At 42.7% G+C, this 14507-nt stretch overlaps 2 protein-coding genes across 2 annotated transcripts; one reads left to right on the forward strand and one right to left on the reverse strand.

The window, feature by feature from the left end:
* Positions 1 to 5107: 5107 nt before the first annotated feature.
* Positions 5108 to 6163, forward strand: LOC311497813 (uncharacterized protein; the record flags this gene model as incomplete). Its single annotated transcript, XM_084558178.1, has 1 exon — positions 5108 to 6163. Exon 1 carries the CDS (start codon positions 5276 to 5278, stop codon positions 6161 to 6163), a length of 888 nt encoding a protein of 295 aa, XP_084414304.1. The 5' UTR covers positions 5108 to 5275.
* Positions 6164 to 6359: 196 nt separating this feature from the next.
* Positions 6360 to 10709, reverse strand: LOC311498000 (zona pellucida-like domain-containing protein 1). The gene is made up of 10 exons (XM_084558431.1): positions 10256 to 10709; positions 9898 to 10124; positions 9592 to 9782; positions 9420 to 9492; positions 9234 to 9331; positions 7918 to 8001; positions 7667 to 7838; positions 7177 to 7276; positions 7068 to 7091; positions 6360 to 6980 (listed from the first exon to the last, which is right to left on the reverse strand). Exons 1-10 carry the CDS (start codon positions 10464 to 10466, stop codon positions 6841 to 6843), a joined length of 1320 nt encoding a protein of 439 aa, XP_084414557.1. The 5' UTR covers positions 10467 to 10709; the 3' UTR covers positions 6360 to 6840.
* Positions 10710 to 14507: the final 3798 nt, after the last annotated feature.

Genomic DNA, 14507 nt, shown 5'->3' on the forward strand with positions numbered 1-14507 from the left:
CTCTTAATACCGCCCTTGTCTCCGCTCCTCTCTCTGGAGTCCATTTCTCTACTTCCACTTTCATCCTGTCTGACCTCATAGTCATAATCTTCCTCTGAAAAACAACAGTACGCCACGTTTGTTTTTGTTTTTTTGTTTTTCCAGGTACATTTGATCGCGCGTTCATTATTATTTGTGTTTCCCTAATGAGAAAATATAATTTCGGTGTACAAACCAGCTGAGCTCTGAGAGTCCCACTGTGCGTTGTCGGGAAACAGGCGCTGCAGCTCCTTTGGGAGGCCGCCGAGGAGGCCGAGGAAGCCTGCCTCTAATCAGACAGCGAAGCATAAGACAGATGGAGAGAACGGATGATGTGAGCGAGACAGTGAGTCACAAAGAAATCAAGTGCCGGACAGAAAAAAAAAAAGCCATTGTGAGTCGCGTTCGTGAATGTGTGTCTCAACCTGACGTGCGAACAATGTAAACAGGACGCGAGGAACTGAGATGGCTATTGCACTGCAGAGTCCCCTGGGAGTCCCACTGTTTGAAAACCGTCTCCAGCACACTGCCTGAGATGCTCAACACCTGCATGCACACAATAACAGTGTTTACCATTAATAGGTCACTGCAACACAAGCGTTCACTGTTGCAGAATAAAAGACGGCATTGTGTGTAATGTATGCATTGTCTGCTCAGGTATTGTAGCTTAAACTATCCATTATGTTTGCTCTATGAAGGTTTCAGTGAGGTGGAATAAAAATACACTTATTCTATGCTTGTCCTTTGGTGCATGGAAATATTGCTGATGGGCCCACCTGACCGGCATAGTCCCACACCAGTTCCATTTCTCCACTGGACTGGCACTGGAGCCTCAGTTCAATAGCTGACCTGCTTCTGCACAGGCCTCCACATGCCACTCTTCCAGGAGGCTCTCTACAAACGCACAGACCCAGTTCCCCGTCATAGCCCCGGTAGTCCTCTGCAGTTTGGCACACCTACATGAAAAGTAATCGTTGCAAAGCTCGGATTAGCTGCACTCTTTATTAGTTGATTTTAAACGATGAAAGTATTGCTCGCAAAGAGTCACAGAAAGCTGGTTAAAATAAATTTAATATAAGGCTGCGCCAGATAAGCTGTTGTCAGGTTCATGGAGTAAAAGGGCAAAGACATCTAGGTTGTACTCATTAGCCTTGTCTATGATTGTAGAGTGTGTTTAGCTAGTTTGTTCTGTAAACAGACCAGGTTAAAACTGAACTTGGGTCACAGAGCTACAGGGTGGGTTTCCTGTCTAGCGTCATTTTGTGAAAGACAGACCAAATACCTTTGCCCTACTTCTGCCGCGCATATCAGAGTGTGAACTGACCTGCTGCCTGCAGTGAAGGGACCACTGACTCTTGTCAAAGCAGTCTCCACGTTGCGTACGAGCTTTTCCGTCTCTGCAGACGTCGTACATTTGTTGCACGCACATATCTCCGTCGCTGGTGGCTTGGTATCCGATGCTGCAGTGGCACCGCCCATCGCTAATCTGCAGGAATAGAAAGTGGGGTACAGTTCATGCTGGTGTCAGTTTGCGCAAACCCTGGCAAACTGGTCGTTCAAACGCAGACACACTAAACTCTAAGCATTACTGCTTCCTTAATTCCATCCTTCCTTCCTTTATTTATTCTGCGTTGCTTCTCTCACAACCACCCATGCAGCAGTCACAAAGAAATCTCATTCCCTTTAGTCTGAGCTGATGAGCGGAGGCCTCATCACCTATGCACTCTGCGGCAGGCAAGGTAACCGGATCCTGCTGAGAGGGAAGTTGATCTCGAGCTCTTTCAGCTTTAAGCTACAGATTGTTTTGTGTTTCTGAGAGATAGTGAGGAAGCTGCTCGCATGACTGTATTACTGTACACACTGTATCCCGGCACTTTATGGTTACACAAATCATAGACTTGAGAAGTTGTTTCAAAGATCTTCTTGTGGTTAATAGAATAATGGATGAACTCACAGAACAATAGAGGGAGTGCGTGACAAGTGCTGTGATCTTAGTATGAAAAAAAAAAGGATTTCAGGGTCACATTGCTACACCAGAGGGAACACTTGGATAATCTTAAACCACAATCTGATCGTTCTGTGATGATGAATAATACTCGAACATGTGATGAACACCTGGAATCTCTGTCCTTCTCCTGGGCAGGTGCATGTGTCCTGGCCAGACAGAGGCTGCCGGGCCACAGGACCACAGGGCATGGAGGCATGCAAGCCTGGTCTAGGGCAATAGTGGTGTGGAGGACACTTCAAACAGCTGTCTATGGACACAGCTCCAACAGTCGGCCTGTAGGTTCCCTTAGGACAGGGGACTGGAGCGAGGCTCCCGTGCGGACAGTAGAAACCTAACAGAAACATGAGTATGTTGATTTCTTTTTTTCATTTTCATCGTCGTTGTCATGTTATTTAAATAATACAGCCTACCTGGCTGGCAGAGCAGCCTCTCCTGGATATGTTGACTGGAGTTGTTTCCATGAGACAGAATTAGCAGGACATGAGCAAACAGACATCCAAGCAATATGAATCTGCCTCCTTGTGCCATTGTTAATATCGTACGTCCAGCTACTCAAGAAAGACAGCTCTCTTCCATAAAAAAAAAAAAAAGAAAAGAAGATTCACGGCACATCATGCATGATCCTTGTTTTGCCCATGGCCAAGAAAATAGATTCTGTTAGCTCGCTGCATTTGTAAAACTCTCCCATCTGCTGTTTCTGCGCACATGACCTGAGCTGTCTGCTGGTAGATGGAGCTGCAAGGTAAGTAGTTGGCTAGTTAGTCTGCATAACTTTCACTGGCTCGCTAAATGATTTATGAGGCCAGTAAGGTAAGGTGACAGCGACAGTGGGGTGGCTGGGAACAGAGTACAGCTGCCTGGTGCTGCCAGATCACATTACTGCGTTTGTTCTTCTCAATCCTACCATGATACTGATTAATGATTTGGCTCGCCGTGTACATCAACACAGCTTTGCTTTAGAGGAGTCTACTGAGCGCCGCGTGCGTCACGGCAGGCCTCGGAATTCATTTTCAAAATCACATATCCAGTCCCCAGTTGTAGTAGCTGGAATTATGCAAGCTGGGTGCTGCATCAGCTTCACCTGTGTATTTGACAAACAAGCCGAATGTTAATATTGTTGTTCATTTGTGTTTGCTTACTGATAGTGGCTCGCGGCCTAGTGGGAAGGGAAGTAAGACGAAGGTCAAGGTCTGCGTAACGTAGCGTACCACTGACAGGCCATTTAGTAAATGTAATTCTTATCTGTGAGTTAATTGAATATGAGTCATTTATCTCACATGAATTGATGTTTTGTTGACCTTTGCTTCGTTTTATGGGAACATTTTTTGGTAGGTAGTCACTCTGATGTTGAGCTCCGCATGCTTGTGTATAACAGCCAAGACCCTTTGCCCCATATTCAAATGAAACCGGCCCAGCCAGTGTGAATTCTGGATCATTATGAATTCCTGCTCCTGTGTCTACGTGCATTCATGCCACCCTACGTGTGAGCACATGCAGCTTATTAATGTATGCTAGCCTTTCAGTGATAAGCTCATCGGTACAGATGGTGCAGTCCACGGTGCTGTACAGTAGCCAAAGTCTTACTCTACACTGTTATTGTATTGGAATAAATGTTGGACTTTGGGTAACTTGAATAACCTACATATTTCATCACGGTAGCCATGGACTCTGATCCTCAAATGACGACTTGTAACTTATCTCACTGAGCAGGATTCAACTTTCACCCACATATCCATGTCACCGGTGGAAAATCCCTCCAAATTTCATTCACAAATACACAACAGATTAATTAGAGCATGGACAGAACACGGGAGATATTAAAACATCTTTTGCAGCAGTGATAATACCTGTTATACCTTTATACATTCACTGGTTCCCGAAGCTTCCTGCAAAGCGGACGTTCGTCATTTCTTGTTTTGTAAAAAGAAAAAATTACGAAACACATTTTGAGTTTGCTGTAGTCAGCAGTGTTCGCTCGCGCCGCTTTGAGCGGCTCCGTCCTGACAAACATCACATTGTTGATGTGTAAATTCTTGATTGTCAAGAATCCAAAACAAGCAGTGATAATCAAAGCTGCGTGTGAGCTGGTCCAAAACTCGGTGCCATAATTTCTTACACCATTCAAAACACTCAAAGCAAACACAGACACACGCACACAATAAAGCCCCACTTCAAATCATACCTAACATTTAAAAAGCCGTAGCCTGCACTGTGGCTAAAAAAACAACTGACCTTTGTGTAAATATTCGTGTATTTCTAGATAAAAGGGGCCTTTGACGTAAAAAAGACAGAAATCCAGCCAAATTTCTTATCTGACTGAGGACATACAAACTTGAACTTGCTGAACTGTGCAGCGTCGCTCCAATAAACTTCAATCTCTTTTATTCAGATCAAGAGCGCAAAGGCACTGTCGACTTATTTGATTCTATCATTATAATTATTACGAGAGAACGCCTCCGCATCTCACTGCAGCGTTTTTATTCTCACTGATAAAATGTACCTTCTCCCTCTGGCACGCTCTTAAAGTGGGGCATGCTTATCAGCGTGACATCATTTCCTTAAATCAACGCCGCGAGAACTCGTCGAGATTTTATGACGGTTTTCACATGGCCTCACTCTCTGTGTGTGTATGTGTTCAGCTGAGTGTGCATGTACATGTTGTGCTCCGTAATCACTGTGACCCTCCACGTGTTGACTGTTGACACAGGCAGAGTTTGGGCAGCCTCTCTGATAACAAGGACCTTTATAAGTCGGATGGGAGGAGAAGTCACTCCGCAGACCCCTGATTCTCAGGTAAAGGCCAGCATCTCTTTCACACAATGATCTTCTTCTTGCTCTGAGAGGGGAAAGTGTGTAAATCGGTGTTATAGATCAGATTTGAATACTTTGTGCGTTCTCTGGAAAAATTCTAATGTATTTCTCTCATGTGTTCCTCCACAGAAAGATAAAGATGCATCTAAAAGCTGTGATCTTCGCCTTGTCATTCTTGACAACTCTAGGTATTCATTCTTCCTCAAATGTTCAATTTGTAGTTTATTTCTTGCTCTTTTCTTTTTGGCTAATGTATGTTTTTTTGGTCTGTAGCGTACCCAATACACAATGACTCCATGGAGGAAACCTGGCCTGACTCAATGGCCAACCAGGCTCATGACAAGACAGACCTCATGAAAGATTTGGAGTAAGTTGACTAAACAAAATTCAAGATCTGAACTAAATGTGCATAGATAACCCTGTTGTCACAGTGCAATAATGGCGCACTTCTCTTATTCTTCAAACAGTAAGAGCTACAAGAGCAACATAGACAGCAGCGCCCTTTACAACCATGAAGATGTCGACAACAAAAACCCTGTGGCGGAGGAGATGCAGCACAAACTCAACATGGAGTCGGAGCGCCTGCGTACCCGTCTGCGCCAAGAGCTGGCCGAGCTGCGGGAGAGACTGTCCCCGTCTCCAGCCCATCTCAGCTCCACCCTGGCCAGCATGAGGGAGCGCTTGACTCCCCTCACCCAGCAGCTCCAGAGCTCCCTCAGCAGCAACACCCAAGATCTGTGCAGCCAGCTGAGCCTCTACCTGCAGGGCCTGGAGACAGCAGAGGCTCAGGCAGAGGCCAGTCCAACTCTCTATCAAGAAGCCTACCTCTGGATGAGCCAAACTCTGGAGCAGAGCAGCTTTAAGCTAGCTAACATAATCAATGACTTCCACAGCACAGCCAATGGAGTGATTGAACACGTGAAGCATACCAGTGCTTCTGAGGAGGAGGCAGCTACGTCAAAGTTCTGTCAGGAAATGAGCTCCAGATTGGGACAGGAAGTGAGCTCACTGAGGGAGGAGGTGCAGAACAGGATGGGGGCTCTCAAAACACAGCTTTCTGTGCTGCTAGCATCCGCACAACCTCATAGAGCTGAAATGACAGGCGGCGTCGAGCAGTTCTGCCAAAATGCAGCCCTGCAGAGTCAAGCGCTTCAGGCCCAGATGGAGGAGCTGTTCAAGGGGATGGAAGAGGAGCTGGAGCTCCACCGAACCCCCAGCTTGTCTATGTCTTCTTCGTTACTCACACAGCAAGGTGACTCCTTGCAGGAGGAGTTCTCAGTCAAACTCTCGGCCCTCATTCAGGACATCCTCCACTCAGTTCAGTGACACGAACACGATCATTTTCACCTGTGTTCTCAAGCTTGTTCTTTGCCATTTTACCAACACAGTAGGTAGCCTGTAAATATTTTTGAATGTACAAAATAAGATTGATATATTTGTTCGATTCTTTATGTAAATGAGCCAACTGTCAATATGTATTCACTGTAAATAAATATTGTTATTCTGCTTCTGGAGAGTAAAGTTCTTTTAAGTTCAGAATCTGTCGCAACTCACATTCACATTCAGTGTCACGCTGATTTTAAAGTTTTCATTTTTATTTAGTTATTTGAAGGATTCACTCCGTTTTTTTAACTTTCTCAAATTTTTAAAAGTGCTTCTAAGCAACGTAGTGGAAATTATGTACAAGACTTACAGAAAAAAAAAAAAAAAAAAAGTAGGCAAAGTTTACTTGTATAAAACATTCAATTGCTCGCATAGTTTGAGCTTCCTACAGCACAGGTTTGCCTTTTCCCTCATAACCAGGCAGAAAAACATACAAAAGAATCCAGGTTAGCTGCTTGGTTTCCATGGTTACATGACAAAAAGATTTCTGGAAAACCCACATTATCTTTTTTTTTTTTTTTAAATGTGCGTACAATGCCTCTACAGTTACAACGTGGTACAAGGTGACGAGGCGAAGGCCATTTTTCCCGCTGATCTGTCGTTCAAACGCGTGATAATCCTCACACCCAGTGGAACTTCTTCAGGACAAACCAGCCACCGAGAACCAGCGCCACAGAAGCAGCCGTCCCGAATACCACCCCCACCACCAGGCCCGTCACATCATCGTCGTCGTCGTCGCTCTCTGGTGCCATGTTGTTACCTGACGGACGCAAGCAGAGATCAGTAAAGATTATTTTGGGGGGTTGTCCAAGTGTATTTCTGTATCTATGAATTAAAACATACTCACTGTAGGCAGCTGCACTGGACGTGTCTTTGGCGAGGGAAGATAAAGAACGTGGTCAGTTAAAAAAGTTTAATCTTGATGTTAATTGAAGTAAAACTGAATAAATGTGTACCTTCTCTGGCGGTGTACAGAGGTCCGACAGATACCGTAGCAGATTCATTGCTTTCTTCTCCAAAAGGAGTAAAAGATCGTTTTCTTCTGGAGTTACAAGCCTGGAAAAACATCCAGCTGTATTCACTCTCATATCATGTGGAAATATCAGTTTTCTCTGTTCACATTCATGTTTTAGAAATAACATTTAGTTCCTTTGTTCTATGATATATTAAAATCCGTTCCCAAAGAGGACAAAAGAGCAGTTCAAGGTGCCAACCATGAACTACAAATGCCCATGACCTTTGTAGTTCCCAATATCTTTCCCCTCATTTCTCTTTGCTGTCCACAATTCTGCACGCTGACAGCAGTCCAGATAAAGAAATTGTGCTAAACCGTGTTATTCAAATGTTTGTTCTGGACATATTTCCAGTGGTAGCTTTTAAAAGTTGCTTTACTTTACTCTCCCCGTTGTCTTAAAAGCAGAGGTGTTTGTTCCCGGAACAACTTACAGCCAGCAGCTCCTGGCATTTGCTGGGCTCACACAGTCTCAGTATGCAGTGCAGATAGATGCTGGACTTTGCCTGGTCACGGTGCTGAACGAATCGGAAGGCCTCAAAGTCAAAGCGGGCGACCTTGGAAAGGCCATTGCTTGTCACAGTCGTCCTTTGGTCCGTTGAACAGCTGGTGGAGAGCACGATTATATACCACACGGTTTTAAAAGAGACACAAATGTCATGTTTTGTATTTTTTTTTTGCTTACCCCGTGAAGAAGTTGTGCTGCTCACTCTGGGACATGTTGTAAGGAGTTGGGGTACCAAAGCAGTGATCCAGCAAGACATTGAAACTGAAACCAAGACAATGAGAATTGATTTATTTCCAGCTAAGTACCTTATACTACACTGTAAAACACTACAGCCCCATTCGGTTATGTGAACATTTTTGACAAGTTTTCAAAAACTAAACTTAAAGTAATCCACTGTCTGGACTTCATGTGAGTTTTGTCTGTGTGGTTTTGACCAGGGGTGGTTTAAATACTGAGAAATATTGAAACTGCCTCCATTTTCGCAGAACTATTACTATAAAATGGTGATAAATTTGAAATAAGGCTCGACCAAAGACTACTATTACAATTACAACATCAGGATGAATATTGGCACCGTAACCGTAATGGATGGGTTGGTTTTTAGAACCCGTTTCCCTTCCAGGAATAAATTTCAAGGTGGCTGCTTTTGGTGGATCAACTTTCAGTGTCCCCCCTCTCTAAACGGCATTGAGCGAGGGCATTGTTTCAAATGCCAATACCAACCTTTGCACATCTGGTCAATAAATGTTAAATTTGTTTAAACTAATTTAAACAAACAGGAGGTGACTTGGATCTGAATTAGAAATTCAGGTAAACTTTACAAGTTACAAGTTTTACCGACTTTAAATGCGTTACAGTGTACTTCCAACTTCACGACATTTATTTGACATCTATAGTCACTTTTAAGATGAAGATTGTACAAAGAGGTCAGTGCTGTCATGTGTTACAAAAAGCAGTGTCCAGTCGGGTTAATTCTGGGATTTCTATGAGTTGTTGACACCTCCACCTCCAAGTTTTCCCCCTAAACCCCTCTCATGGTTTTATTAATCAATCTTGTTTAAATTATCGAATATCCAAAAACTAATTTGTGTATAAGAACTTTCCTTTTTTTTCTTGTTTCCTGTTTCAATAATCATCTCATGACCCGCCATATTTATCTGCTCTCCCTGTTTATTAAACAGTATATAAAGTAGCTTAAACTAGCATCTCCAGCAGCATGACATGCTCCTTACATGCTGATGCATCATTATTATTACAATTTTTTTTAATGATGCCAGATGTAATAATATATAAGACGAAACCAAAACTTTTATTGTAGCGCTTTAACTTTGTTTTGTTGCTAATACTCAAGTAGGTTTCCTTCTTGCAATTTTCACTTTACTTTTAATTACTTTTATTGAAGTACTTCGTCCTTCTCTGATCATTTTCAAATTGGTTTTATGATGGACAAGTTTACGACGACCTTTCAACTCATTTTAATGGGATTTACTTACTTTCCTGTGAGGTTAACAGCCTTGACCTCCACATAGATCCTGGTTCGTAGCTCAAGTCCTGTCGGAGGCACTGTTAATCCATACCCATAGTCAGAATCCTGTGGAAGTAAGGCCCCGAAGCAAAACTGGTCAAGAGAAAAATCCTTAACGTGTGTCTAAGCAAGCTGAATCTCAAACTGTACTTACGTTAAAAACCCTCATCATTAGTGTGTCAATGAAGGTTCCATTATTCTCGCTGGTCGCCACCGACACTGAGGAGCTAAACATCATGGAAAAGATGGAAAAAATATATCAGATCTGCTCTAAAAAATGAAAACAATTACCTTTTTGGATAATGTAAGCATTCCTAATTACTCACGCTACAATCTGTGTGTTGTTGATCAGGTACTCCAGCGGGTAGCGGCAGGAGAAGTGATAGTAGAGGTCAGTAGAGTAGCTGATCACCCCCTGATCTGATCGGGGGGTGTCGATGTATCCTGTGATGATAACTGACTGGATGCTTGAGAAGTCGCTGAAGGGGCCTGAAGGGTCAGGGGCCTCGTCCACGATCTGAACAAGACAGCGAAGAAACATAATCATTACCTGAGCTTCTTATGCAGCAGACCGCCCAGTGGTTGCCAGTAGTTTAGTATGATTCAGCATCTTCTCACAGACACTTCCTGACCTGCAGAGACTGACGGCAGGGATTATCCTGACTGTTGTTGACAGGAAGGTTGTACCGGATGACTGGAGGGTCCACGCTGGTGTCAATAGAGCCCTTACACCCTGAGTTGTTGTGGTTCCCATTCAGCGCCAGGTCTGAGGCGTTGAAGCCGGACCACTGAGCCGTGCATAAGTTGATCTGCAGTTTAATCATGCTGGTGCCGCAGTCAACTATCAGGTCTGAGTTGTCTGAGGAGAATAGGACAATTACACTACCGTGGGATTTCTTTTCAATTGAATCTAAATGATAAATTTGTGCTGTGGTTCAGATAATCAATTAATAACGTTAAGCATTGTGTGGCAAACAACGGCAAACCCACCTGGGGTCCTTTCAAACTCAGATGAACAGTTGAAACACAGAGCAGGCTGCAGGAGCACAGCCAGCAGAGGGAGACAAAGATAAAGAGTCATGCTGTCCGGAGGAGGCTCAGCCAGTCGGGTTACTCCTGTAATGCACAGAAGGAGACACAATAACCTCAGCGGCGTCTTCAGCTGCTGCAAACTGAGTGCCAACAACGATGCAAACACCATCAACGCAACAACAGTGATTTTTTTAGGCAACTGTCAATTAGCAGAGAGAGAAAAACACATCAAATTATGTTTTCAAATTTTAATCCTGAGAATGAAATGAAAATTGCAATACTATAATAAACTATGCCCCCTAATTTATTACATTTAATCCTATTAAAAAGAAATCGCACATTTTAATATGTTGACAGTCAGAGGGGCGTCTTACCTTGCTGGTACCTGAGCAGGTGTTTGTCACTGAAATACTACAGCAATGTGGCTTTTATAGTGCTCAGGACACCTTAAACCACAGTGGTGTCGCCCTTAAGCCCTCTCCTCAACTAACTGTATATCCCTACACACACACACACACAAATCAATACACGCGCATAGATACGCACACTTTCTCCATATTTGTGACATAACTTGTCATTCAGGCAGCTCTTGGCAGGGTTTACTGTCAGATCTTCACCCAGCGGATTAAAATGTCAGCGTGATTTGCCAAGCTTCCCTCGGGTTAACTGCAATTGCTGTTTCAGGTTTCCCTCCATTAAAAGGGATTGTTAAAGACAACAGATGAGAGATATGATGTTGTTGGTTGCCAAAGCTTGCGGCTGTGTGGAGGTAAATGAGCTTTAAACTTGGATAAAATTGGAGTATTTACTTGTGAATAAAAGCGTTTAAGAGCTGGATTTGGTGGCGATCAGTGTTAAATTTAGACAGATTTCATCAACACGTCACGGGGAAATTTACTTAAAACCTGCAGGTTCTTAATTTGCTGCAACTGCAAGCATAATTAATGCATTTTATATGATAGCAAAAATTAAACTGCACTTCACTTTGGAATACGAATAATAGGCAAATCCAAATGTGGGGGAAAAAACCTCAAAATAAAGTCTAGAAGTCATTTTTTTTTGTGTGTGTGTGGAGATTTCCTAAATAGTGGATTCATGTCATGAGAATAAAACATCTTGAATGCTTGAAAGCTGATCACGATCGCCACGAGCTACGAAGTCCTCGGCCAACCAAAAGAGACCTTTGTCGATTCCCCTTGCATGTCAAACCGCTCCTCCTTTGTCTCCGCGGAGCTGCGTTGCAGGTAGTCTGCATAGCTGAAGGCCACAACTGTTGCCGCTCAACTGAGAAGACCCATTGTTTGTCAGAAAAAAAATATAGAATGAAAAGGAGCATCGGTGCTTTTCCTGCCGAAGTGCCCGTGGTGAGAGGGGACATTTGTCACTCTATCCACCGATGCGTCACTCTTTGACAATCTCTTCAGTCCCGCCTAATTTTTACCTCCCGGGACACCTCACTGGCCATTCTTCTGCAGTTTAATCTCGTTCTTCACTTCATTTTCCTCTAATCCCCATGGTTGCAGGCTCAGGTGTAAATTAAGATGTCTGGACACAATGTTCAGCAGTCCAGAGGTCAACGGGTCACGGTAGTCTATAAATAACCCTTAAATTAAATGTAGAATGTAAACACATAATTTACAGCATGCACACTTTTTCTCTCTGGCTTCAATAAAGATTACAGATAAAGATTAAGTGTTCCTTTATGAGACGAGGAAACACTGCTTCTTCTTCTGATACAGAGGGCTAAATAAAAATTTATGGAGAAATAAAACGGCCCAGTATGGATATATCTATTTATTTTTTATAGCATAGGACAGAACAGGATAGCTATTAAGTGTGGGTGCTTCAACAGTGATTTGTGCACATCTTTCCTGGGTCCTTTCACCAACTTTAACAATGGTTACTGATATACAATCACGTTAGAAAACAAAGAAAACAAGTCCCAAGGGTAGGCACAGATTTAGATTTGAAAGAAAGTGGATACACTGGGAAGCTTGTGTGGACCTACTCTGTCGGCATGTACGGTGAGGTGCATCGTCTGTGTTGTTAATTACCCCTCCCGCTGCAAATATAGCATATCACTCTGATGAGTGGCAACCCCTCCAAGTTACACGGGAGTTTTTTGTTTATCGTGCCAACAAGTGAACTTTGGTTACTTGTGTGGCTCTTATCCGCAAGATACAGTTTCTCTAATGGCGTTATAATGTTACCTCCTTAGAGCACAATGAATGCTGGGCACGTTTAGATTGCTTTTGACATAATGCATTCTTGTTAGAGCCATTCATCGATGGATGAGGCACTCAAAAGTACCAAAATAGCACTACATACGAATCGACTGTAAGCAGAAGTCCTGTATTCTAAATGTCATTTAGATTCAGCTCTGCTCCCACTCACCTCTCTGCAACAGATAACGCCATGTTATAATGTTAATGCACATTATTGCACCTTGTTAATCCTTCCTATGTATATAATATATATTTACTTCTGTCTCTATTTCTTGTACATTTGTTCATATGCAAAAAATTGTAATTTTTTTTGCTTATACTATTTTATTTTACTACATTTTTACTTTTATTTTATCTTTCTTTGTACTTGTGGTTCTTAAGAGTGGTTTTTTTTTATGTGCAACTGAGCTACTGTGACCAAGCAATTTCCTGTGTGGATGAATAAAGTCTGTCTAAGCCTAAGTCTTATTTAGCCCTGATATCATCGTCCCGTACTTAAGCTATTTGTTATAGATGCCAACATCCCCCGCAACTCGTATATTATTACAGGTATGAGTGGATTGTTAGTCATTTATGGATGTGTCAGTTGCAGTTTGCTGCTGAAGCATTTAAGTATTTAAGCTCAGTGATTCCTAACCTCCGAAGAGTCTAAAGACAATCTGAGGGGTCATGAGACAATTACTTGCAGAAGAAAGGAGATCCTTTCTTTTTTAAATAATAATTTAAACTGTCATTAAATGAAACCATCTTGAGGAAAATGTTTGTTTGGTGGAGTAACTTCATAAAACATAAAGCCAAAACTAGACACTGATGTTTAGCGAGCAGACTTTACTGATGTCTTGGATTTTATAACCCTACCATGTATAAGCTTTCGTGTAACAGCGGTCAGAAACATGCAGTGCACACAAAAGGCTGAAAGGTATATGTGAAAAATGATGTGATGTGACAGTCACCCAGGTCACAGTATATCCAGAAAACTGAGATAAAACAAAGGAAAGCTAGGGAACGAGGCGGGGTACGCCCTGGACAGGTCGCCAGTCTATCGTGGGGCTATTTTGCCACTCATCAAAGTGTTTTCTTCAGTTCTGAAAGACTGGTGGGGAGTTTCTGTTTCGAACGTCTGTGGGTGGCGCACGCACCATTCAAACCGGGCGACACACCGGGAGAAAACCCTTTTCAACCACAGAACAAATATACCAGAGAAATACAGAGCAATGCGGTTTATGCATTTCAATAGAGTGAAGAATACACAGACTTGCACATTAGGGGAAACAAAACGCACACACGCAGCTCAGCACAGAAAAGCCAGTTGTTCAGATCAGGACTCGGCGGTCCACCTACACCTGGAAGACAAGGGACACTCTTCATCTGCCAACAACATACACATGTTGTTGGCAGATGATTTGAAAGAGGAAATAAAGGAGTCTGGAGTTACTGGCTATTAACGGATGGTCTGAGAATCACTCAGTGTGCAAAATCAGCACGCTAGATTACAACTGATGACTTGCTCCTGTAGATTATCAATTTTATGATGTGCCTGCGCTAATCTTGAAAAAGGAAAAATGTATTTATCTTTTTTTTAGCTTCCTTTGATTGTTTTTTCACTATTCTGGTTAACAGGAGTCTTATATTAGTCTGAAGTTTAGAAGTGAGCCTTTTTTTATGTAATTGTAGAAAACATTGGGAATTAATGGGAGTTTATGGCATGTCAAAACTCAAAAGTAAAAAGCTGTCAGCAATATACAGTATATTTTGAGGTCAATGAAAAGTATAGTCTCAGTAGTATACAGCAAAAAATACTAGTTACATATAATTGCTTCAAAACTTAATTTCTGAAGTGAACAGGAGTTGCTGCTCGGCCTGACTTCCTGAGTGGTTTGCTGTCATCTGCTGGACAAAACCAGACACAGCTCCACTGCCTTGTTGTTCTCTGGCTCTAACAGACTCGTGATCCGCCAGCGCTGAGGAGCTCGAGCCAAGAGACA

The sequence above is a fragment of the Chelon labrosus genome (assembly GCF_963514085.1).
Source record: "Chelon labrosus genome assembly, chromosome: 13".
Classification (NCBI taxonomy): Eukaryota; Metazoa; Chordata; class Actinopteri; order Mugiliformes; family Mugilidae; genus Chelon; species Chelon labrosus.